Source organism: Nomascus leucogenys, chromosome 2 (assembly GCF_006542625.1).
Source record: "Nomascus leucogenys isolate Asia chromosome 2, Asia_NLE_v1, whole genome shotgun sequence".
Classification (NCBI taxonomy): Eukaryota; Metazoa; Chordata; class Mammalia; order Primates; family Hylobatidae; genus Nomascus; species Nomascus leucogenys.
The window spans coordinates 47,324,401-47,343,479 of NC_044382.1; the positions used below are offsets into that span (position 1 = coordinate 47,324,401).

General features: G+C 50.7%; 1 protein-coding gene across 1 annotated transcript; it reads right to left on the bottom strand.

Annotated features, from left to right (window-relative positions):
• Window positions 1–818: 818 nt before the first annotated feature.
• On the bottom strand, window positions 819–13,522 carry TLE7 (TLE family member 7). Its single transcript, XM_030822856.1, has 10 exons — window positions 13,443–13,522; window positions 4,280–4,678; window positions 4,135–4,157; window positions 3,930–3,988; window positions 3,374–3,589; window positions 3,026–3,267; window positions 2,684–2,825; window positions 2,385–2,538; window positions 1,930–2,003; window positions 819–1,617 (listed from the first exon to the last, which is right to left on the bottom strand). The coding sequence occupies exons 2-10, from the start codon at window positions 4,588–4,590 to the stop codon at window positions 1,513–1,515; spliced, it is 1,326 nt and encodes a 441-aa protein (XP_030678716.1). The 5' UTR covers window positions 4,591–4,678; window positions 13,443–13,522; the 3' UTR covers window positions 819–1,512.
• Window positions 13,523–19,079: the final 5,557 nt, after the last annotated feature.

Genomic DNA, 19,079 nt, shown 5'->3' on the forward strand with positions numbered 1-19,079 from the left:
TAATTAGGACTCATTTCCAGAAAGCATTTTAAAATTCTTGTACTCCCACTCCCAATTATTACCCTTCCAACTTGTATGTCTTTATTTTTAATTCTCTTGGACACATACTTAGGAGTGGAATTACTGAATCATATGGTAACTCTGTTAAGCATTTTGAAGAATTTCCAAACATTTTCAAAGTGACTGCAACATTTTGCAATCCCACCAGCAATATATGAGGATTCCAATCTCTCCACATCCTTGTCAATACTTGTTATTGTCTTTTTTACTCTAGCCATTCTAACGGATAAGTGATAACTCCTTTGGGTTTGTTTTCTTCCATGCAATAGTCCAAAGTGAACAGCTTATCTCAATGTCTGACTCATCCACACAGGATGCTTCTACCCTGTGGTTCTGCAATGCCCTGGGGCCTCCACATCATTTGCCTTGAGCTGGTAGAAGTGGAAGGAGACCCTGGAGGGAACAGTCCTACTTCTTTAGGCCTAGCCCAGAGCTGACACATATTCACTCATGATCCACTGGCAAGAACTAAATTCCTGACAACGTCTACACGTTGCAAAGGATGGCAAACTTGGCCCTTGGCATTGCAGCTTCCTCCCAGGGAAAACTCTAAGCCATGAACTTCAGTGGGCAGCTGGCAGTCTCAGCTGTACAAACACAAGCCAAAAAGAGGACACTGATGGAAGAAGACTAGAAAGCAGCCTATATGGCTTTTTTTCCAGGAGCTGGGCCCTTTCCAGCCTGGTGAAGCCCAGATGTAATACTACATTGTCACATTTTCAAACATGAGAAAACTGTCCCGAAACAGTGAGCTAGGTAGCTTTGATTAGCACCAAACACCAGAATTAGCATCAGGACTTTTAAAGAGTCAAATAAAGTGAAGTAGCACGAAGCAGGGAGCTTCTCCATCACTGAAGTTAGGCACAAAAAGGGAACCTGTCCTCAGAACCTGGCTAGACCAGCTCTAGGAGTTCTACCCGAGTCAAGAGTTGAACACTGTTGGTCTATCTATCAACTCCCTGATACTATCTGAAAGTTGGTACGTGGACTTACATTCCTTGAGCTTTAAGATTCCAAAAATTCCCTGCTTAAAAACAAAAAGTTTACAAACAAAACTAAATCTGGTCTAAAATTCCTTCCCCACCCTGAAATTTGCTGAAGGCATAAGCAATCTATCACAATGAGTTTGTGACTTGAAAGAAAGGGACACATATCCAGGCCATTTTGCTTTCTGCTTTGCTATTTTATTCATTACAAAGGGATCTCAAATTTCCTACCAAAACCCAGAAATCAGTAGTAGAAAGATAACAAAGGAAAAAGCTCCAAGCCATCTGATTAAAATCTGGGAGTGCAGGCTGAGAGTGGGCTACTGGAGGGGAGGGATGACCTGCCACCCAAGCTAAGGCAGAGGGGATGGCAGGTGTTAGAGGTGTCCAGCACTCTGAAGCTATCCTCACAGCCACACCAGCCCAAAGACTGGGTCTTCACTGTCAGGACCATGGCATGCCACCTTTAATACAAGAGCTGGTAGATAGTGGCACTGCTCTTGGAGCCCATGACCAGATACTGGTTGTCAGAGGACACGTCACAGCACAGGATACCTGAAGACTCCTCTATCTAGATGGATGGAAGGGCCAAAACAGGGATCACATATGGGGCAAGGATTGGGCCAGACATGAAGGCTTCATTTAGGGTTGTTTCAAGGCTCAGTGTAGACCTAAGGCTCAGGCGGAGGACAGGGACAGGTCTTAGGGATCAAGGTGACTTGGGAGTTCATAGGATGTGAAGTCTTCATTTCCCCTACTCTGTAAAATGGCCCTGGGTGCCATCTCAGAGGTGTTTTCCAACACCCATTGGAATCCAACCAACTGGGACCTGGAGCTATAAGCTCCCAGTGCCTGGGTTTGGGCATCCCTCTGTGTCCGGTACCTGAAACAACTTTTGTAGAGAAGGTGCCTCCAAGCCACTGAGGCGCGTATCTATCGCGGTCACAAAATAGCTCCCTGGTGAAGGAACGAACAGATGAGAGGCCAGAGACCAATCCTGCATTCTAGTTCCAGCACTGTCCCCAACCAGACTAAGGGCAAGTCTTTCTCTGCCTCAGTTTCCCTATCTATGAAAATCAGACACACAACCCAAGCCATTCCCTTATCTGCCCCCACCCTCCTACCACACACAAGATCATGGTTATTGCGGAACAACAGGACAATCAAGTAGGGTTCACACCTCTTCAGTCTGCCTGTGTCTTCGGGCTATCATTCTGTGCAGGATCTCCCATTACGGAGGGAGCCAGAAAAGGAAAGGGGGGGTGAATAGAGAAAGAAGAGATGACAGCAAGTTCAAAATTGGACACCCAGAGGTGTCACCTGGCTTTTCTCACTCACCACAGGAGGCAAACTTGAGGCTGTGGTGGCGGGTGTATTTTTTCATGACGGCCTTGAACTGCTCATTCCGACGAGTGTGAAGGAATGCGATGTCACTTGTTCTCAGGCCCGCCAATACCCATTCTTCACTGGGGTCATGGGTAATGCTGAGGATCTGTTCGTGGAAGTGGTTTGAGGTCAGCACTCAAAGTTGCCAACGCCATCATTTGTGCCCACCTCTCAGGCTCACACTCCCACCCCTGCCTCCATGCATGGCTCCACTGCAGGTGGCATTCTGCCAGTGGTGGCCAGCCGGGCACCTCATTCTGTAAGTTGTGTTGGTGCAGCCTCTGGTAGCTCCTCAGGTCCCAGGAATACAGGGTGGTGTCTTCACCTCCTGTCCAGAATATATTGCCGGTGATGTCCACACATCGGGACCCGTATACAGGAACTTCATGCTTCCTGGTGGGTGGGAAAACAACTCAGAGGGTCACTGAATGGTTTGGGCCCCCGGGAAGTTTCAGGGTCAGGAAGCCTCTAGGAGTACCCCAGATATATCCTCTACACTGACTCGCCCAGCCCTAATGCAAAGAGGGGAGAGTGAACCTCACTGGCAAGCCCTCCCCCAGGTACACCTCAGTGGCTCTGGAGGGAGGTCATACCTGATCAAGATTTGGTTCTGCAAATCCCAAATCTCAACAAATCCACGGAAACAAGCCAAACAGATATGGGCATCAGAGGAGACAGCCAGAGAATAGCACGTGGGGCCTGTCGAGGTCAGCCGTGCCCTGACCTGCGGGGTGGGTGCCAAGTCCCAGAGAGTCACAGCCTGGGACGCACCGCCTGTGATCAGGCTCCGCTCATCAGGGAACAGCTTGCAGGTAACAACACAGTCCTGGGGATGCTGTAGGAAGGGTTTACACACTGGTATCCCCTCGGGGCACCGACCCTGGGTCTCACGTCAGAGGCCCTGTCAGAGTTCCCTGAGTACTGCTTTGGATCCCCCTCACCTGCAAGTCCAGCTGGGCCCGAGGGGCCTTGTCCCCCGCATGCAGCACACTCTCATCCCACACCCTGATGTAGCCGGAGCCACATGTGTACACATGGTGGGTTGAGCCACTGATGGCCACAGCGTAGACTCTCTTTCCATGGAGGAGTGTGCCAACCTTCCAGGAGCCCTGTGGGGCCCTCTTCTGCCTGACCACAACTTCATCTGGAATGGGGGGCTGGGCAGGGAGATGGTGGGTAGCAGTGGCCCTGACCTGCTATCATTAATAGGACAGTCCACCCCTGTCTTCCAGCTAGATTCTTAACCACCCACCCATCCAACCACCCAACCATAGAACCTGGCCCCTGGTTCCCAGGGTCACAGCTCTTACAGAAATGACACTGTGAGCTGAAGACCCTACTTCTCAGGATGGGGGAACAGGGAACATAGCTCAAAAGCAGCAGGAGCCCAGGACACCCCCCTACCTATGGGACAGAGAGTGAAAGTGCAGACACATGGTTTCTTGATTGGGGGTAGGTGGGAAAGGAAGGATCCCGAGTATGAAGTTAGACACTTACAATTGCTCTGAGCAATGAGAGGACTTCTTCACTGGGAGGGGAAGAAGAGTAAGGCTGGCCTGCAGGGAAAGAGCAATGCCCACCTGCTCACAGAGTCCCATGCTTCAGGGAGAAGCCTGCTCTGTTGACACCAGGCCCCCGTTCCTAGTCCCCCTTCTGGGGCCCAGCTTGGGTGACCACACGCACCACCATGACTGGTACTCACCAACCTCAGAACCCAGTAGGAAGCTACAACACATGGAGAGAGGGAGGGAGGAGACAAGAGGGTGAGCCACAGAGCTTCCTGCTGGGATGCCCTCTCCCCAGTCCAGCTTGCCACCACCACTGAGTCAGGTTCAAGCAAGACCTGCCTTGGGCTGGACTCTGCTGCTTCTCCTGGTTGTACATCAGGGAGCCCAGTGGCCTGGAGCTCAGATCTACCCAGGCCCTGGAGATGCCACTGCTGCTGGGTCACCATGCTTGTCTCTTGATCAGCAGGGCTGTGCTGTATCGGGGGGCCTGGGGGCTGCCAGGACACTCCATACAGACTGGCCAGTCGCTGCTGCACTTGTGGCTCAAGCTGAGAGGAAACACCAGAGCTTTCTGGCACATCCCTCCTCTCCTCTGGCTCACCATAAGCCCGGAACATTCTGAACAACGCCTCTTCCTTCTCTCCACTCATGTTCTTAGTTTCAGTGAGGTGCCTGGTTCTAGGGCTTGATAAATAGACCCGCCAAACAGATCCCGGGTTCCCAATGTGTCCTGATCCCCTGTAAGGTGAAAAAAAAAGAGAGGCAGCTACGCACATGTGCTCTGTAGGGTCTCTTTAGAAGGGGCAGAAGACGTCTCCTTTGGTGAAAAGATTCAAAAGAGTGGTTGCCAACTAACTTTTTATATTAGGTGTTGGCGGCAATGATGTCAAGAGTGAAAGCGTCACACAAGCACTTTGAGATGTTAGTGCCAGGCACTGTATTTTTCATTTTATGCAAATGGACTGCATTTCTGGTCATTTAAAAATCAAACTCACCCGCTGGGCACAGTGGTTCACACCTGTAATGCCAGCTCTTTGGGAGGCCGAGGCAGGCAGATCACGAGGCCAGGAGTTTGAGACCAGCCTGGCCAACATTGTGAAACCCAATCTCTACTAAAAATACAAGAATTAGCCGGGCATGATGGCACGTGCCTGTAATCCCAGCTACTTGGGAGGCTGAGGCAGGAGAATTACTTGAACCTGGGAGGCAGAGGTTGCACTGAGGTGAGATTGTGCCACTGCACTCCAGCCTGGGCAACAAAGCAAGACTCCGTCTCAAAAAAATCAAACTCACCTTTTCATCTGGCTGTACACATTTCAAATGAGGGCTCATACCTAAGCTAAATAAAATATAAGGCAACAGGAAACTCCACACACACCATGTGTCTCTTACCTCCTGGAGGGGTTGGAGGAAACCCCAAGAGATCATAAGAATATAAGGTGTCCTACTTGGACGGGGCAAGGCTATCTAATGATGAAGTTGGCTTGGAGGTGATTACTATTTCCTACCCTGTGGGATAATTCTGAGAACTGCATACAATCACTCAAGTAGAATACTCGACACTGTACAAGGCTAGTGGTAAACAATCAATAGAAGATAGTACACTTATTTGAGGCATGTGTCAGGGACCAGAGCTTTGAAGATTTAAGTAGACCAAATACTCTCCTTCAGGAAGGCTCCTGCCCAACAGCCAGCCCTAGGGAGGCCCTGGAGAGACCCAGGGCTCTATGAACAGAGCATATCAGGAGCCTTATGGATGGGACAAGACAATGGGTGGGGAAAGGATCTTCCAGTGAGAACCACCAGCTTGACGGCCAGGCTCAATAGCTGGCTCTCAAACACCCATGAACTCTATGGCAAGCACCAGAGGGGGGCCCAGGCTGCCTGCCCCTGGGAAGATGCAGGGGAGAGTTTTACTTCTCTGTGTGTTTGGCCCTGAACTAAATGCTTTACATAGCTGATCTCATTTTATGCTCACAACTATATGGGCCCCATTTTATAGATTTTTTAAAACTGGAGCTTGCAGAGCATTGGGTCCATGATCAAACTGCTAGAAAACACAGAGAGGAGGGTCCAACCCTGTCCTGCATAGCTCTAAACTACCTCCTTTCCTACCCCCCTATTAGAAGGAAGGCAATATCCACCATTATTACCAATGCAGTGACCTTTAACCTAGTACTTCCACTTCTAAAAATGTACCCTAGAGGTGCAGTTGGATATATGGAACATAATAGATGTACAAGCTGGAGAACAGCAGCATTGTTTGTGACAATGTTGGGACATTGTTTGTTATAACCTTTGCAGAGCCAAGATTGCACCACGGCATTCCAGCCTGGGATTTGGCAGATGACTGGCCAACGCCCAAATGGCCATGGGAGGGGACTGGTGCAATAAGTTAGAGTATAGCCATATGGTAGAATAGTATGCAGCTATTAAAAATAACAAGGACATGGCTAGGCATGGTAGCTCACGCCTGTAATCCCAGCACTTTGGGAGGCCGAGGCAGGCAGATCATGAGGTCAGGAGTTTGAGATCAGCCTGACCAACAAGGTGAAACCCCATCTCTACTAAAACTACAAAAATTAGCCAGGTGTGGTGCTACGCACCTGTAATCCCAGCTACTCAGGAGGCTGAGGCAGGAGAATCGCTTGAACCCGGGAGGCGGAGGTTGCAGTGAGCCCAGATCGTGCCAATGCACTCCAGCCTGGGTGGCAGAGTGAGACTCTGTCTCAAAATAAATAAATAAAATAAAATAACAAGGACACATACATTGATATGGAATATTCCAAGGTGTATTAATAAGTAGGTGAAAACTGCAATGTTCAGAAAAATGTGCCAAATATGCAACTTTTATGTAAAAGAAAAATGGAAATTAAATTTGTCTTTGTATATCTTTTTATATAAGAAATTAGAAACAGTAGTTGCCTTTCAGAGATGCAAATTGGCAAATAGGAAAGAAGAATGGGAGGGAGATTTGTCACTGCATAACTCAGTACCTTTTCTGCATATTTCTTGATATTCAAACCTATGTCAAAAATGGTTGGATCTGGAGCCTTTCTCATCTCACCCCAAATGATCCTCCTGATTCTTAGTTGTTTAAATAATTTAACACACTCTCCCTGACTTGCGTCAGGATCCTCTAATTGGAGACACTGGGGCTGAGCATGGAGCATGGAAACTCCCAGCAGAGACCACCACTGCTCAGACCCCCTTTTGGGGGCTACGTAAAGCTTAAAAGCAGTGGAGCTATTTAACCAGGACTTCAGACTCCAAATTTGCCAGAATTTCACCCTAAGAATAAAACAAGGCTTTCCAGAAAGAGCAGGAGGAAGAGTCAGTGTCACTGATTCCCTTCTCTTCTCTCTCCCAGAGCTAGGAACACAGAGATCCCCACCCCCTTACCAGACAACTCTCTTTCCAAAGCCCCCAAAGTGCTGGTGCTGGGGGCTCACCCAAACCCCCATAGCAGGAAACTCACCTCTGAAGGAAGAAGGTCAAACCCTAGACATGGGAAGTCAGCCAAGCTAAGACCCAGCCAGGCATAAGAATCCCCACATCCTCTCCCAGCCCCAGACCCTCCCTTCCACACACAGGTGCTGCCCCTATCCTGCGGTGCTGCTGCTTTTAAACGTGAGCCTAATGGATCATCAAGCCCTGGGTCAGAACCTGGGTCAGGTATCCTGGCCCTGAATGGCTGTCAATCAATCACCAGGCGTGGCCACACAACCAACCCGGCTGAGCCAAGCTGCTGCTGGCGGTATCTCAGGTTAACCTATGAGTCCTTGAATGGGAATTAGTAAGACAGGGATCCACCAAGTATTTTCATGGCAGGAGGCAAGATAGAGGGAGACATTTTTAGGGGGATACGTCTTTGGACTGGATTCAAACCACCCTACAAGAGCCAGCGTCTGTGCAAAGATGGGGAGTTGAGTTGAGCTGTTCGCCAGAGCCAAGAGTCAGAGTCTCAGCTCCAGGTGAATCTCCTTTGCTTGAGAAGGCTGATCTTGGCCTGAAGCCAACAGTGGGTGATTGTGGGAGGGACATGGGGCTGCTTTCCTCTTCCTCCCCTGCTCTGGCCCAAACTTGCCTGGCTCTGGGCCTCTAATCTTTTACCAGTGTCCCTGAAAGCAAAGACTGAGGAACCCTCTCTTTTTCGTGGCTCTCTCAGCCAGTGGTTCTTACATTGGAGCACACATCAAATCCCCTGGAGGCCTTGTTAAAAGTGTGGTGGACCCACTCCCAGAAATTCTGATTCAGGGCTGGGCATGGTGGCTCACACCTGTAATCCCAGCACTTGGGGAGGCCGAGGCAGGCAGATCACTTGAGGTCAGGACCAGCCTGTCCAACATGGTGAAACCCTGTCTATAGTAAACATACAAAAATTAACTGGGTATGGTGGTGCACGCCTGTAATCCCAGCACTTTGGGAAGCCGAGGCAGGTGGATCACCTGAGGTCAGAAGTTTGAGACCAGCCTGGCCAACATGGTGAAACCATGTCTCTACTAGAAATATAAAAATTAGCTGGGCATGGTGGTGCGTGCCTGTAATGCCAGCTACTTGGGAGGCTGAGGCAAAAGAATTACTTGAATCTGGGAGGTGGAGGCTGCAGTGAGCTGAGATTGCGCCATTGCATTCCAGCCTGAGTGACAGAGTGAGACTCTGTCTCAAAAAAAAAAAAAAAAAAAAAAAAAGGAAAAGAAAGGGAGGGAGGGAGGAGAGAGAGAGAGAGAAGAAAAGAAAGAAAGGAAGGAACAAAGAGGAAGGAAGGAAGGAAAGGAAAAGGAAGGGAGAAGAGAGAAGAGAAGAGAAGAGAAGAGAAGAGAAGAGAAGAGAAGAGAAGAGAAGAGAAGAGAAGAGAAATTTTGATTCAGTAGGCATGGAGTGGGGCCCGAGACTGTGTTTCTAACAAGCTCCCAGTGCTGTTGGTGATGCTGTTGCTGCTGCCACCAGGCTGGGGACCAGCATCTGAGAGGCACTGGGGGAACCCTTCGGTCTGATAGTCCCTTTCTGGAAGGAGAGGAAGGGGTGATGAAGCTGGACCCCTTTCCTCCTCCACTCCTTGCTCTTGCCTCCATTCCCTGATCACCCCCTTTCCCCCACTGAATCTACTCTCTCCTCTCCTCTGGCTTCTTTCTCATTCATTGGCTCCCTTCTTTTGAAGAAGTCCTGAGATGGCTGCTACTTACAGAGGAATCTTTTACCACCCCTGACCTCCAACCTCCAAAGCTCTCTGTCTCTCCCTTCTCCCCTCCACCTCACTTACACACCTCTTGTCCCCAGAATATCTGTGGCTGCCTATTGCCTTCAACATAATGTTGCTGGAAAAAGAGGGTCCTGATCCAGACCCCAAGAGTTCTTGGATCTCACACAGGACGGAATTAAAGGCAGGTCACAGAGTGCAGCATGAAAGAAACAAGTTTATTAGAAACTACTCTGTTGTAGAGTGGAGCATCCTCAGAAAGCAAGAGGAGGAACACACCATCTTCTGTTAGTGTCTCTACTTATAAGAAACCATAAGGAGTGGCCGGATACAGTGGCTCACGCCTGTAATCCCAGCACTTTGGGAGGCTGAAGCGGGTGGATCACCTGAGGTCACGAGTTCGAGACCAGCCTGGCCGACATGGTGAAACCCGTCTCTAGTAAAAATACAAAATTCGCTAGGCGTGGTGGCATGCCTGTAATCCCAGCTACTCAGGAGGCTGAGGCAGGAGAATCACCTGAGCCCAGGAGGCGGAGCCCTGAAGCAAGATTGCGCCACCCCACTCCAGCCTGGGTGACAGAACAAGACTTCATCAAAAAAAAGAAAGAGAGAAAGAGAGGGAGAGAGACAGAGAAAGAGAGAGAGAAGAAAAAGGAAGAAAAGAAAGAAAGAAAGAAAGAGAAAAAGAAAGAAAAGAGAAAAAAGAAAAGAAAAGAAACCAAAAGGAGCTGTAATTAAACTTGGAATGTGCAGATGTGCTCACTAAAGGTAAGGGATATTGGGGGGCACCTGTAATCCCAGCTACTCAGGAGGCTGAGGCAGGGAGAATCACTTGAACCCAGGAGACGGAGGTTGTCGTGAGCCGAGATCGCACCACTGCACTCCAGCCTGGGTGACAGGGCAAGACTCCATCTCAAAAAAAAATTGAAAACGGGGACAGCCCGAGGAGTTGCAAGAGTCAAAGAGAGCCATGGTTCTTAAACCCAGAGGCAAGTTAAAGGCAATTGGTACTTTAGAAATAACCGGATGGACAGACAGCGCATCCTCTTGTCCCTCAGCCGTGGATAGAGGGACCCAGCTTGAGCTCAGGATATGCCGTAGTTGAAATTCAGGTGTATGTGGGCAACAGGTGGGACCCCCTTGACCAAAACTGTCAGAACCAGGGTAAAGTTGATTCCACACAGAGAAAGCAAACAGGGCTGATGATAGTAATCAAACACACCTGTGCCCCTTCCCCACCACCTTTCCATTCCCATGGTCAGTTGGCACAGTCTTACTGACCCCCGCTGTGCTGGGTACTAGGAGATGAGGCTGGGCCCACAGAGCTGACCATGACCCGTGTGGAATTCCCTCTTTGGAGGGAAACTGACCACTGACCTGGAGATTACAAGTCAGAGTGGAAAGTGACATGGTGGAGGAGGAGGGCTGTAAAGGGGTGGGGTGTGTGAGCCCAGAGAAAGTCACATAACCTGGAAGTGAAAGGTGATAGGGAGTAGGTAAGGTCAGAAGGATAGCAGGACTCAGCGGGGGAAGCAGGGTAGCAGAGAGCATAGGAGACTGTTCCAGGCAAACAGAAGGGCAGAGGCGAAGGATTGGATTTTAGCGATTGGGAGAATTTTCTAGGGGCTGGAGCACAGAGGGTGTGTGTTTTGGAGGCAGGGAGGGCAGGAATGTGTCCTCCTTTCCAGAGAGAGTTGGAAGGCATTTGGGGGTAGTTCTGAGCTGGGGGAGACATAATCAGAGGTGGGTTTCAGAAGGAGGACTCGGCCTGTTCTTCTAGGGATAGACTGGGGAGAGGGGACAAGACTGGAGGCTGGGACCCAGCTAAAAGAAAAAGACACTCCACATCACCATTTATCCGGGAAATGGAAATCAAAGCCACATACAATAGATCACTTCACACGCCCTCGGATGGCTATGACAGCCACCAAAACCACAGAAAATAACAAATGTTGGTGAGAATGTGGGGAAATTGGAACCCTCCTACGCTGCTGATAGGAATACCACGGAGCAGCCACCGTGAAAAACAGTTTGGCAGCTCCTCAGAGTTAAACATCTGACCCAGCAGCTCCACTCTTAAGTATATGCCCCCAAAAATGGAAAACAGAGACTTAAACATTTCTTGGACACCAGTGTTCACAGAAGCATTATTCACAATAGCCAAAAAGAAACAACCCAAGTGTCCACCAACTGAAGAATGGATCAAAATGTGGTGTAAATATACAACGGAGCATTACTCAGCTGTAAAAAGAATGAAGTTGTGATACATGCTACCACATGGGTGAACCTGAAAATATGCTACGTGAAATAAGCCAGACACAAAAGCCCAATACTGCATGATTCTATCTACATGAAATATCCAGAAAAGGCCAATCCTTAAAGAAAGCAGGTTAGTGGTTGCCAGCGACTGGCAAAGGGGAATGGGACGCCACTGCTTAATGGGTCTGGAATTCCTTGTGGGATGACAAAAAAGTTCTGAAACTAGAGGGTGGTGATGGTCGTACAACATTATGATATACCTAATGCCACTGAATTGTACACTTTAAAATAGCTAAGATGAGCCAGGCATGGTGGTGGGCACCTGTAATCCCAGCTACTCGGGAGGCTTAGGCAGGAGAATCACTTGAATCCGAGAGGCAGAGGTTGCAGTGAGCCAAAATCGGGCCACTGCACTCCAGCCTGGGCAACACAGCGAGACTCCGCCTCAAAAAAAAAAATAGCTAAAGTGTTAAATTTCATATTACGTGTATTTTACAAGAAAGACCCAAAACCAGACACGGGGTCATGACTTAGGGGTCCTGCAAATCCCAACGGCATTTTTCCTTCTTCCCCTTTAGCCAGCAAATTCCAGGCAGTTTAGCTGGTGGTTTTCTTCCCTTTCCTCCCCTAGAAGAGCCACTCAGCTGCAGGTGCCCCAGCCCGGAGGCTACGGGCAACTGTAGTCAAATGGCGGGTGGGACCCCAGCACCTAGGGGGCCAACACAAAGGCCAGAGATGGGGTCATCTGGGCAGAACTGCGACTGTAAGCCTCCAGATCTTTGAGAGCTGGCGCGCCCTCTGGCGGGCACCTGGAAAGGATAATGCATGGCCAGGCCCCTCCTCGCTGCTCCCCTAGTCCCTGACGCTTCCTCCCACCTCCTGCCTCCCTGTCACCGGGAGCCCCAACTCCCCATTCCTTGCCAAGGCCCCTTCCTCCCAGCATGGTGGCGTTGCCCTTCCCACAAGCACGGTGGCGTCTCCCGCATCATACATTGCTCTTCCCACCCACCTCGCGTCCCGTCCATGCCATGGGAAGCTTGCATTCCCAAATCCTGCATTCCGATTTCTGTCCTGGGTCCATCCCTTATCTCCCCATGGACCTGTTACCAAAGCCCCCTGCTCAGTCACTCTCAGGAGCCCGCCGGCAACTTTCCACCTCCCCCACAGTCCTCGACAGCAACTCTACAATGTGGGCCTCGCAGCAGGATTTCACTCGATTTGTTTTGTAAGAAAAGTTTACTCTTTGTTGTTGTTGGTAGAGACAAGAGTCTCACTTTGTTGCCCAGGCTGGTCTTGAACTCGTGGCCCCAAGCAATCCTCCCGCCTCGGCCTCCCACAGTGCTGGGATCACAGGCGTGCGCCACCGCGTTGCAATGGCTGCACTAACCACTCAGAGCCTCCTTGGGATTCTGGCCTGCAGGGCGCGGCGTGAGCGGCCGGGCTTGCTAGGTTAGGGTCTCTGAGGTCATCTCCGCCCCCAACAGACCCCCATGCCCCCACTCCCAGCGGATCCACGGGAAGCTTCCCACCAGCAGCTCGGACCCGCTGCCCCAGGACTCCGGCCGTGGGCAGCTGTGACAGGGCTACTCCTCTGGGTCGGGCAGGGTCGAGCCCTCGCTTGGCTGGCGCCCCGGGGCCTGGCTCTTGGATTTTCCTCCCGCGCTCCTGGAAAGCGGGCAGGGGTGCAGCGTGCGCGCCGGCCGCCAGGGGGCACCAAGGGCCGGGGGCGGCAAGGACTCCTCGTGGCTTCTCCGCCCACCGCGCAGGGCGCAGACTTCCGGACGCAGGGCCCCGCTCCCCTGCCCCCTTCCACACCGAGGCCAGAGCCGAGGCCGAGGGTCAGAAGCGCGGGCCCACGGCCGACGCAGGGGCAGACGGGCCCTCCGGCGCTCACGCGCAGTCTCCAACTCCAGGCGGCCTCGCCGGCGCCAGCACCTCCGCGGGCGGCCCCAGCCTGGGAGCACGTGGGCCGCGGGGCTGCAGGCCGATGGCGGGGTGGGGACCAGCAGACGCGCGGGCATCCACGGCAGAACAGCTCCTTACCGTGGCGGGGGCGCTGAGGTCCCTCGGGGCAACCAGAGGACGGAGGCTCGGTGCCGCAGGGCAGTCGGGAAGGCTTCCTGGAGGCTGGGCTTGAGCCGAGGGTGGGTGGGATTTCGGTGGCTGGCAGGGGGTGGGGGCCACGCCTCAGGAACACTGAAGCCACTTGGGGAACAGGCGGCACAGTGAGAGATCCAGAAGGAGGAGAAAGCCGGAAAGCGAGCAGAGGTGGCCCAGACCGTGCAGGGGAGGCCCCTGAGACCCAGCCCAGTACAGGATGTGCTAAGGACCACCTGGTCTGTAGTGGGTCTCCCTCTGGGCCTGCGAGCTAGGGCAAGGGGCTACAGGGATCCCCGCCTTCCCCCAGGCTGGGGCGTTCCCCAGGAGAAGGCCAAGGTTGACCCATATAGGGTTCCCCAGCAGGTGGTCAACCCCTGGCCTGTGGAAGGGGCCTGCGGACAGTGCTGGAATGGAATGGAGTGCAATGGAATGTGTCGGAGGATGTCCTCATCCTCTCCAGGCCAGAAGATAACAGATGTGCAGGAGTGGAGATTTCAGAGCAGAGAGAACAGGAGAGAATCCAGAGCCTCTTCCCAGAACCCCCAGCCCCTGCAGAGAGAGGGCCCCCAGGCCTCCGGGAGGCTGTGCAGATGACATAGGAGCTCTGCTCCTCAAAGCATGGATGCCCTGCTTAGGCCTCTCACCAGGCTCTCCCCTCTACCTGCGGGTGCCTTGACACAGGACAGCCATGTTTTCCTTTGAGCTTCCATTTCCCCTCCTGACCTGGCCAGAGCAGGCCCAGGTGTTCTCTGAGGTCCCTTCCAATGTGACAGGCCAAGGTGTGTGTGTGCACCTTGCACTGCAGGGACAGAACATGCAGATCCCAACTGAAGGAGAAAGACTTTAATCCTCCCCCTTCCAGGCCCAGGGCTCCAGTGAAGACAAGCAGAAGTGCTATTGTGCGGGATTCTGGAGTCTCCTGTGCTCAGGTTTCTTGCTGTCCTGGTAAGGCCTCCACTGCACCTACATGGCTCAAGACTGGTGTGGTGAACATCAAGGCTACACGGTCTCCTGGGTGGTGGGGTCATGTGACTTCACGAGGCTTTGCAGGTGTCTGACTGCCTTCTTCACCCTCCAGTCGTTGAGGTCTGAGCAGATGACCTGCCCTGGACAGTAACAAGCCTACGGAGAGGGAGAAAACCATCAGGGTCCTGGGACCATCCCCACCGTATGCTGACCAGGAGGAGCCTGAGGCCGAGAGGCCCAGGGTCACATGGGACATTGGTGGCAGATCTGAGATATCAGGTTATGTCCTCTAGGATTCTCAATCCTGATGAGTCTGAGCCTTGATCCTGCCACTGCAAAGAAACTGTGGACCCTGCGGGAAGCCAGGGCTGCAGGACTTCTTGTCCCCCTCTAGGGACTGCCATGTCTCAGAGACCTGCAGAGGCTGTCCATCAACTGGGAAGGCTGGGGTGAGCCCTGGCCTTCTGAACTCTCCTCTGTCCCCGGTGAGAGACCACATCAGCCCCTGGTTTGCTGCATGACCAGGGGGTCGTCCCATCCATCTCTGGGCCTCAGTTTCTCTAAATGTAAATCCAGGATTTGGACCCCTTCAGGGTCTCAGTGCATGGTCTGGAACAGCCCAGAGGAACAGGGCTGGCTGGTCAAGGAGAAGAAGGGTCCTGCTCTCCCCTCTCCCCAAGGTGTGGTCTGGGGGCTCCAGGGGCTGCCTCCTCCCATGCCCAGCTCCCAGGATGCCTGGGGTGGGGCAGACTTACACGATGGCATCCTTAGGACACTCTACCAAGGTCCCGTGCCATGTGACAAGCTTTTGGACAGGATTGGCTCCTTTGAAATACTCAAGGCAGCACTCCTGGCCAACACCAGCCCTCGAGCTACAGAGAGCCGGTGCAGGAGCGTCTATGTGAGGATGTGGCCTGTAGGGTGTACCATGTGTACCACTAGGTGTGTCTGTGGATGTGGGGGTCTGCGGGGTACACCGTGTGTGTCCATGTATGTGAGGGGGTCTGTGTCTTTGTGTGTGCATGTGTGTCTTATGTGTGTCTATGCGTGTGGGAGTCTCAGTGTGTCTGTGTGGGGGGGTCTGTGTGTATGTCTGTGTGTGCATGTGTCTGTGTGTGTCTATGTATGTTGGGTGGTCTGTGTGTGTCCTTGTGCATGTGTCTACGTGTGCATGGGGTATCTGTTTGTGATCTATGTGTGTCTGTGGATGTGGGGGTCTGCAGGGTGCACTGTGTCTGTGTATGTGGGGGGTCCATGTGTGTCCATGTGTGTCTGTGTATGTGGAAGTCTGCGGGGTACACTGTGTGTGTCCCTGGGAGGGTGTGTGTGTGCATCTTGCTTGTGCCTATGGGAGGATTTGGGGGCTTCCTGCATGTGTGCACCTGTGCATGACTGTACATCAGATGTGCACACACTCAAACCACCACCCCCTTCACCACCTCTGGGCCAGGCTCTGGCTGAGCCTTTCCCAGAAATAAGTAATTCAGGCCTCACAACCATATCTGGGAGGCAGGTTATCTATTACCCCATTTTACAGATGATCAAACGGAGGCCCAGAGATATGAAGACACTTCAGACCTGTTTTCTCATCTGTGTGCAAAAAAAAAAAAAAGATACCCAAAACTTGGAAATGGGCAAAATGATGATGTGTCTTTTAAAAGTATATATTATACATTTTCTAGGCATTTCTCCCCCAGCTGTCCTTGGACTCTCCTGGGGATAAAATTCACTTTGACTACCTCTGATTGGGGCCCCGCCCTTTCACAGCCCTGTGAACTTAGAGCAAACTTATAGCAAACAAGGGTGGGACCACGTCATTTGTCTGAGTGAGAAGATAACCCGACCTCCAGTCCTCACCCTAAGTACTTCTTCATCTGGCTGTTCATTTGTATCTTTTACAACAAAATGGTAATAGTAATGTGTTTTCCTGAGTTCTGTGCACTGTTTTAGCAAATTACTGAACTGGAAGAGGGGGTCATGGGAACCGCCAATTTGTAGCCATGTCACACAGAAGCACGGGTAACCTGGGGACCCTCTACTTACAACTTGTGTCTGAAGTGCGGGACAGTCATGTAGAACTGAGCCCTTAACCTGTGGTGTCTTCACTTACTCTGGAAGTGTCAATTGTTAAAATTGTAGGGCCAGGCGCGGTGACTCACGCCTGTAATCCCAGCACTTTGGGAGGCCAAGGCGGGCAGATCACGAGGTCAGGAGAGTGAGACCATCCTGGCTAACACGGTGAAACCCCGTCTCTACTAAAAATACAAAAAATTAGCCGGGCATGGTGAGAGGCGCCTGTAGGCCCAGCTACTCAGGAGGCTGAGGCAGGAGAGTGGCATGAACCCAGGAGGTGGAGCTTGCAGTGAGCCGAGATCAGGCCACTGCATTCCAGCCTGGGTGACAGAGCAAGACTCTGTCTCAAAAAAAAAAAAAAAAAAAAAAAAATTGTAGGACACCCAGTCGGTGTCTGCAGAGAATTGGAGAATCATGTGAAAAACCAGCACATTTGGTATCAAAGGTCTTGTGAAAAGCAGTGTTTCTTTGCTACCAATAGCAGGTGATGACCCTATTTTCTCCATACTGTTATACTGTCCTGGTGTCCACAAATAGATTCTGCCGTATGATTTATTGAAGAAAACCACCATCTAGAAATGGACTTTTACTAAAAATTGTTCAAGGATTCTGAGACAATAAATCCTCATCTTAACAAGCAAAAAGAGGGATAGAGAGAGATTTCATTTTTTAAAATCCGATTTCTAACTTTTTGAAGACTCAGAATATTTGGCATTACTGGAACTGCTTGGCTGCCTACCCAGAATTTGCTACAGCTGAGTCGAGGCTGCCTTCTTTAGGTAGGGCATGCACTCTTCAATTCTCCACCCTCCCTACTCCTTATTGTCACTCTGAGCAGCCTCATTCATCTATCTGACTTTGTGGAAACTTGAGTATCTCTGGGCCTGCAGGGATGCTTATGAGGATTTGGAGTTTGCTGGTTATTGTTAAGTCTAATTTACTAGCGATTGCTTTTCTCCTGTTTTCATCTGTGGCATGTCAGAAGACCTGGAACATGAGGATCTGAAGGAAGAGTGATGCTCCCAGTCCAATTATCTTAAATAACTGTCCCACATTCAGAAAACCTCCAGTGGTTTTGACCCTCATTCTAAACTAAATGCTGACTAGCTTCTGTTTTAAGGAGCCTGGGGGCCAAAGACAGCATATGCCTTACAGAGCTCACAGGTGGGCATGGTGAGGAAAGGGTGTGTGGCACTTGGGGGATGGCAGAAGTTATCATGTCCTTTTCTTGCCTGTGTTTTCTGGTCCCTTTCTTACTACTTACTATTGGCCCTGCTGTTCTTCAGCTTCCTGATAGTTAGCTTGCCTGCTCCTATTAGTGCTTAGAATTTTTTTTTTTCTTTTTTTTTTAAGACAGAGTCTCACTGTGTCACCCAGGCTGGAGTGCAGTGGCATGATCTTGGCTCACCGCAGCCTCCACCTCCTGGGTTCAAGTGATTCTCCTGCCTCCTGAGTAACTGGGACTATAGGCACACACCACCACGCCTGGCTAATTTTTGTATTTTTGGTAGAGATGGGGTTTCACCATGTTGGCCAGGATGGTCTCAATCTCCTGACCTCATGATCCGCCCACCTCGGCCTCCCAAACTGCTGGGATAACAGGCGTGAGCCACTGCGCCCAGCCTATTGCTTAGAATTTTTTAAGGTGTTGAGAGATTCCCTTCTAAAGAGTATCTTGAGGCTTCCAAGATCTTCATCAGAAACCTTGAAAACCACCAATGAGACTGGGAATCCAAGGTAGCCACCTTCCTTCAGGACCTGAAAACCCATGTGTTTATGCAAGAGTTCCAATTATTACAAAACAGAAACCCTGTAACATGCTATCTTGTTGACTACATTTTATACTTATATAAAGGGCATCTATAGTAAATGTCATTTTGGACAGCTGCATAGTATCCCATGTATGCACATGTAACAATGTAATATACAAAAAAAGTATTAATTTTCACACCTTAGAGTACTGAGATTGAACATCTCTTCTTAAACAGTCATTTTTTAATATCTGTTTAAAAGCTGCCTGTTAGTGTGTCTAAATTATTTATCTTTAGGTATTAATGTTTTAAGAGACAGGGTCTCACTGCCACCCAGGCTGGAGTGCAGTAGTGGTCACAGCTCACTGCAGCCTCGATTTCCTGGACTCAGGCGATCCTCCTGCCTCAGGCTCCCAAGCAGCAAGGACTGCAGGCACATACCACCACGCCTGGCTTTTATTATTTTTTGTAGTAATGGGATCTTGCTATGTTGCCCATACAGGTCTGGAACTCATGGCCTCACACAATCTTCCCGTCTCAGTCTCCCAAAGCACTGAGATTACAGGTCTGAGCCACCATGCCCAAATACTACATTTTTATATCACAAATCTTACAAAAGTATTTCCCCATTTTGTGCTTTATCTTTTAAACTTTGAAACAAAAACATATAGGAATATTTAGTTTTGAGTAGTCAATTTATCAGTACATACCCTGTGGCTAGTTTCTGGCTTTCATCTAATGCTTAGAAAGGTTTTCTCAATTAGATGAAAATTAAAAATGTACTCATACC

Excerpts from the sequence above, each read along its gene's own strand:
- TLE7 (XM_030822856.1), bottom strand. The coding sequence starts at position 4,590 with ATGAGTGGAGAGAAGGAAGAGGCGTTGTTCAGAATGTTCCGGGCTTAT. Across the intron at positions 3,590-3,929 it reads TCTCATTGCTCAGAGCAATT|CCCCCCATTCCAGATGAAGT; the intron begins GTAAGTGTCTAA and ends CTCCCTGCCCAG. Across the intron at positions 3,268-3,373 it reads GGGCCCAGCTGGACTTGCAG|CATCCCCAGGACTGTGTTGT; the intron begins GTGAGGGGGATC and ends CCCTTCCTACAG.